The sequence below is a fragment of the Coturnix japonica genome, chromosome 19 (genome assembly GCF_054131305.1).
Source record: "Coturnix japonica strain WE chromosome 19, WE-NBRP24, whole genome shotgun sequence".
Classification (NCBI taxonomy): domain Eukaryota; kingdom Metazoa; phylum Chordata; class Aves; order Galliformes; family Phasianidae; genus Coturnix; species Coturnix japonica.
Window position 1 is genome coordinate 867862 of NC_140681.1, and position 5612 is coordinate 873473.

Below are 5612 nucleotides of genomic sequence, written 5' to 3' on the forward strand. Positions count from 1 at the left end.
TGCTGCAGGGCTCTGCTCTCTTCCCCGACTTCCCCTTCCTGCAGCAGCCATTGCAGCTGACTTTGAGTTCTGCAGAGTGTGGGAGTGTCATCTCAGTGTGGGACTGTCACCTCCACCCTGCGCTGCTTAGAGGCACTTCCTCCAAAGCAAGTGGCCCTGCGCACAGTTGGGTGTCTCAGCATCCTTCCATCCCCTTTCCCGTCTGTGGGGATGGGGAGCACATGGAGGTACCACTTAGGGCTGAGTGAGGACAGGGTCAGATCTGCAGCTATTGCTGCACCTGGTGCTGTGTCTGCAGTGCAACCCTGGGCCTGAGCAAGCCCCAGAGGTGCACTGGGGTGCTCTGCGCCTCCACCTCGGCTGCTGGGAGGGGCACAACCCACGTCGGTGGGCTCAGTGCTGGAGGCCTTGGGGGTGCAGAGCCAGTGTTGGGCAGCCAGCCCAAAGGAAAGAAGCCTTGGGGCTGTTTTTGTATTGCAGTGACTTTGCTTCCGCCACGCTGGCAGCGTTTCGCTCGCACTTCCTTCCCCCACAGCTCACACTGGTGACATTTTGGTTGTTCCCAGAAGAGACAACAGGCTGCAGCTCCTGTGGCCGCCCAGCACCGGCCCAACCTCTTTCACCTCTCGCAGGTCCCACACCTCACACCTCTGCACCGAGCTGACATCTGGAGCACTGGTTGTGCTGGGCACGCTGACACTGCAGCACGGTGAGCAGGTATGTGTCACACTGCAGAACTGGGCAACGGGGAGACAAACCGAGAGCCACACATGTCCCCATTGCCAACACAGAGCTGTGAGGGGGCTGCGGGGAGCACGGGAACCGCCAGGGTGGGACGGGGTCCGTCCTGCTTCCACAGCGAGGTGGGGAATCCCCAATTCTGGTCCCACCGTCCTGCCATCGCCCTGCGCGGGGCATCGACATGCTGAGCAACTCCGGGCCTCAACAGAGCCCTTAATGCTCTGGCTGTGGCTGTCAATGAGTGCTTTCAGATGGAGGACGGGGAGGGCACACTCAGTTCGGCGCTCTGACGACAGCTGTGCACACACACACACACACACACATACATATACACACATGCACACACATATATACACACACATACACACACACACACATACAAACACACACACATATATACACACACATACACACACACACACACACACACACACACACACATACACACACACACACATATATACACACACATACACACACACACACATACACACACACACACATATATACACACACACATACAAACACACACACACACACACACACACACACACACACACACACACACATACACACACACACATATATACACACACACACACACACACACGCTGCGGTTTCCCCCTCCCGTCCGTCCCTCCCTCAGCGCGGCTCCCCCTCAGCTCCGTGTCGCGGCGGCTGCGCGGTCGGTCTCTCCGGGCTGTGGGGTGGGAGCCGCGGACCGGAGCGGGTCCGGGGAGAAGATGCGGTTCCGCTCGGCCGCGGGCCGGGTCGCGGTGGCCGCGGATGCGTCGGGCAGAGCGCGGCGCGCAGAGCGGTACGTGCTGCCGGCCCGGCCCTGCGCTGCGGTACCGCGGCGGTGCCGGCTGTGGAGCGGGAGGGGCGCGGAGCGGTTCGGACGGGAGCCCATGCCGGGCTGCCTCGGGTGTGCGGCGGGGCGGCTCGGCGGGGGGGCGGCAGGCCGGGCGGGTTCCGCACTGATGTCCGTGTGCCCGCCGTGCCGCCGTCCCGCCAGGTGCTATGAGGGATGCGCTGCCAGAAGCGCGCTGTGCTGGCGCTGTTGCTGTGCGTGCCGCTCGGCCTGTGGCTGCTGTTCCGGGCCTCCATGTCCGGCCTAGCCCTCCCGCCGTCCCTCCCCACCGTCCGCTGCTCCGCCGGCGCCAACGCGTCCGCCTGGTTCAGCGCCCGCTACGACGCGGCCGTGCGGCCTCTACTGACGGGCCCGGCCCACGAGCTGCCCCCGGACGTGGTTCAGTGGTGGCTGGTGAGTCGGAACGGGCGGCAGCTCGCGTCTCTCCCGGGCTCCTTTAATCTGCTGCCGGCAGGTTTCACGTGCCCGTCGCCCCCGTCCTTCCCCGCGACACCCAGGGGAGGAGCGGGGCTCTGCACCGCTGCGGTTGACGCTGCCCGTCCCTGCCTGTGCTCCCCCAGACCCTGCAGGGCCCCCCCAGCACCGCCCCGCTCCAGAACATCATCCAGAATCTCTTTGCCGTCCTGCCGGCCCCGAATGGGAGCGTGTGGGATCCGTCCGGCTGCAGGACGTGTGCCGTGGTGGGCAACTCGGGGCGGCTGAAGGGGTCCCGCCATGGCCCGCAGATCGATGCCCATCACTGGGTGCTGAGGTGGGTGACACCGATGGCTCACGTCCTCTCCTACCTGCTGGCCGGGGGCACCTGGTGTTCCTGCCTGGCGGCCACATGGTATATGCCTTCATTCTAGGACATGTCTTCCCACTGTCCCCTAGGATGAACAGAGCTAAGACGGCAGGTTTTGAGGTGGATGTCGGTGCGAGGACGACACATCACTTCATGTACCCAGAGAGTGCGATGAACCTCTGGCCTGGCGTCCACCTTGTCCTCGTCCCCTTCAAGCCACTGGACCTGAAGTGGGTGACCAGCGCCTTTTCCACAGGAGAGCTCACACAGTGCGTCCCCTCAGCCATCCTGGTGCTCTGGGAACAGTGACTCTTGTGTTGGAGGGCTGGGGGCATGGCCTGGGGGATGAAGGGCCCAGAGGACTTACATTCCTCTGCACTGCAGTTTGGGGAGTCTGGTGCCCACCTGCCTACACAGGGCTTGGGCATCCTGCATCCTGTACCCTCATACATACTCTCATGAGTGGGATGGAAGCTGTCCTGGCTCTGCCTCTTCCCAGGGCCGGGCCATGGGACAACACAGGGTCAGCCCAGGGAGCTGCAGGTGCTGTGGCACCAGGTGTTGGTTGTCACAGCAAACCATCTGCCCCTGAAGGAGCACTCACAGTTATCCTCTGGCTTTTGCAGCACCTACACAAGAGTGAAGCAGTTCATCAAAGCTGACAGAAACAAGGTAAGGGCTGGGCAAGCATTCAGCAAGCACTCCCTGCCTGACATCCCAGTGCTAGGGCTGTGGGAATGAGAGGCTGATGGCCACCAGTGACTTGGAGTGGCTGTCAGATGTGAGGTGGCCCTGAAAGCATCTGCAAGGCAATGTAGGAGCTGCTGCCAGCTCCTCTCAGCCAGGCCAGGACTGGGATCATTCTGTGGGAAGTCAGCAGCAAGTGGGGTGGGGGCAGAGCTGGGGACAGCAGTCCATACTGGGGGCAGGAGCTGGCTGTCCTGGTTGCAGCTTGTCATGCTTCTAACCCCATTCAGGTGCTGATCTTGAGCCCAGCCTTCCTCAAGTACATCCATGAGAACTGGACGGAGCAGCACGGCAGGTACCCCTCCACCGGCTTCACAGCGCTGCTCTTCGCCTTGCACGCCTGCCAGCAGGTGAGCACAGCCAGCAGCACCACACACTGCTCAGCCCCATGGGCACTACCTGGATCTTTCCACCACTGCACCAAACATGGGGAGGTGGTTTTCCTTGTGGCTATGGAAGGTTTCCTTTGTTGTAGTGTCTGTCACCAACTGGCATTTTGCTCCCCTTTCCCTGGTGCACTGTCTCACACTGGATGCAGCACCTAGAGTGGGTAGGCAGTCATGGCCCTCAGCTGCTGGCCATGCTCTTGCTGGGGGAACCCAGGATGTGGTCAGCCTGGCTGTGTCACCTCATTCCCAACTGCTTCCCCAATTCCTGGTGCTTTATGCTCAGAGGACTTCTCCTGCCCTGCTCCCCAGATACAGGACTGCACACGGCAGGTACTCACCTTGGGTTGGCTAACTGCTTGTGCAGTGATGGCTCTGCTGGCATGCCACAGGTCTCTGTGTTTGGCTTCGGAGCTGACAGCAAAGGGAACTGGCATCACTACTGGGAAGAAAACCGCTGGTCTGGAGCCTTTCGCAGGACAAGGGTCCACGATGCTGATGTTGAATTCAGCCTCATCCGGAGACTGGCAGATGAAGGCAGAATATTATTCTATCAATGACACACACTCAAGAAACGAGGCCAAGCTGTTCGCACAAGAACTGGCAGCTGCAGCGGCTCTTTAGCTTGCTTCTGCCCCTCGCTGGCCGGGGCAGCCTACGCTTGGTGTGTGTTGCGCTGGTCCCACTAGCTCAGCGCTGCGGATAGCAGTGAGCATGAATGGCAGTGGAGCTCTGCTGAGCCTGGGAGATGCCTGTTGCAGGTCCTGGGCTTCTCCAAAGAGGACATGGAAGGGCAGGAGTGGGGCTAACTCTGTGCTTTCAGAGCCCACAGTTCAGGTGTTACACAGCAGAGCTGCTGTAACCGGACAGTCTGCACACAGCCAGCTGCCAGTGCAGCTCTCAGGGCATGGAGCTGAGATTTCCACCCTCTGAAGGCACGTGGGAAGGTTCGCTGCTGTTCTTTGGGCAGGTGGGGAGTCTTTACAGAACTAAGGAATATATTTTTATATTGTACCAAAGGAGAGTAAGAAACAAAAAACTGAAGCACGCTACGTCAGAACACAGCAGAGATGAGTTAAGCTGAAATGAAGCGTTGAATAAACTTTGACAGCACACGCAGATCTACTGCTCACATCTGTTTTACTTTCTCAGTCCGTAAGGCACTGATGGCAGACCCTGAATCCCTCCTGACCAGGGATGGGAGCAATCGCTGCCCCACACCTCGTTTGTTTTGCTAGTGCTGGTTATTTGGGAAACACGGTGCAACATTCCAAAGCTGTAGCCAGTCCACGTGGATGCTACTAAAGCAGTTGCAAAGGCAACAGGTATTCAGATGGTTTCTGAGGAACGTGCAAAGCATGGGACTGCTCAGAGCCCTGCTCCACCATCTGTGCTGCAGAGCACAGTGAGCAAGAGAGCAGCCTGTTGTTTCCGTTCAGTCACAAACACCACTGTCCTTGAATCAGATCCAGCTTTTCCATGCCTGAATCACACTGATCATGTGGAAAAGCACCACATTGGTCACAAGCTCCCATTGTAACTGCAGGAACACGTTACCACTCCCTGAGCTATTAACTTCTTCTGATTCCTGCCTCTCTGGGCAAATCCTCATTTCTGTACCTGTTGTCTGTTTCTCTTTTATGGATCATTCAACACTTTCTATGCAGTTTTGCCAGTTTTCCAGCATGGACATTCATCAGTTACCTTATCCACACCTCCAACTGCTCCCAGGTTTTTGTACTACCTGTTTTGAAGTTGATGAAAAACAAATTTCAGCTTATAAATTGATGGTATTTATCCTAAAGTTTTAACAGCTTCCCCCATGCATCACTCAATCCCTGTGCCTTCTGCGCCCACACTGTGCTGTGAACTGTGCCCATCACTAAGGGCAGAGGCAACACCAAAGCCAATTTAGAGCCGAGACTGAGAGCACTGAGTCTGTGATCCCTCACACTGAGGTGGGAATCTATAACTTTTTATTTCTGCCTTATTTTCCAGCTCCTCTCAGTGATTTCACCAGCACTGCACTCACTGCTGCAGGTTATTATCAACCAAGAACAAAAATCATCCTTATTGCCACATG

General features: G+C 57.9%; 1 protein-coding gene across 4 annotated transcripts; it reads left to right on the forward strand.

Annotated features, from left to right (window-relative positions):
- Positions 1-533: 533 nt before the first annotated feature.
- On the forward strand, positions 534-4650 carry LOC146757739 (CMP-N-acetylneuraminate-beta-galactosamide-alpha-2,3-sialyltransferase 2-like). 4 transcript variants are annotated; one of them, XM_085519955.1, is made up of 7 exons: positions 534-717; positions 1757-2005; positions 2173-2363; positions 2486-2665; positions 3023-3068; positions 3374-3493; positions 3922-4650. In XM_085519955.1, the coding sequence occupies exons 2-7, from the start codon at positions 1769-1771 to the stop codon at positions 4087-4089; spliced, it is 942 nt and encodes a 313-aa protein (XP_085376081.1). In that variant the 5' UTR covers positions 534-717; positions 1757-1768; the 3' UTR covers positions 4090-4650. The 4 variants fall into 4 exon arrangements, with proteins under 4 accessions (XP_085376081.1, XP_085376078.1, XP_085376077.1 ...); XM_085519952.1 differs by having other exon boundaries at positions 553-717; positions 3842-4650; XM_085519951.1 differs by lacking the exon at positions 534-717 and adding an exon at positions 1439-1558 and having other exon boundaries at positions 3842-4650.
- Positions 4651-5612: the final 962 nt, after the last annotated feature.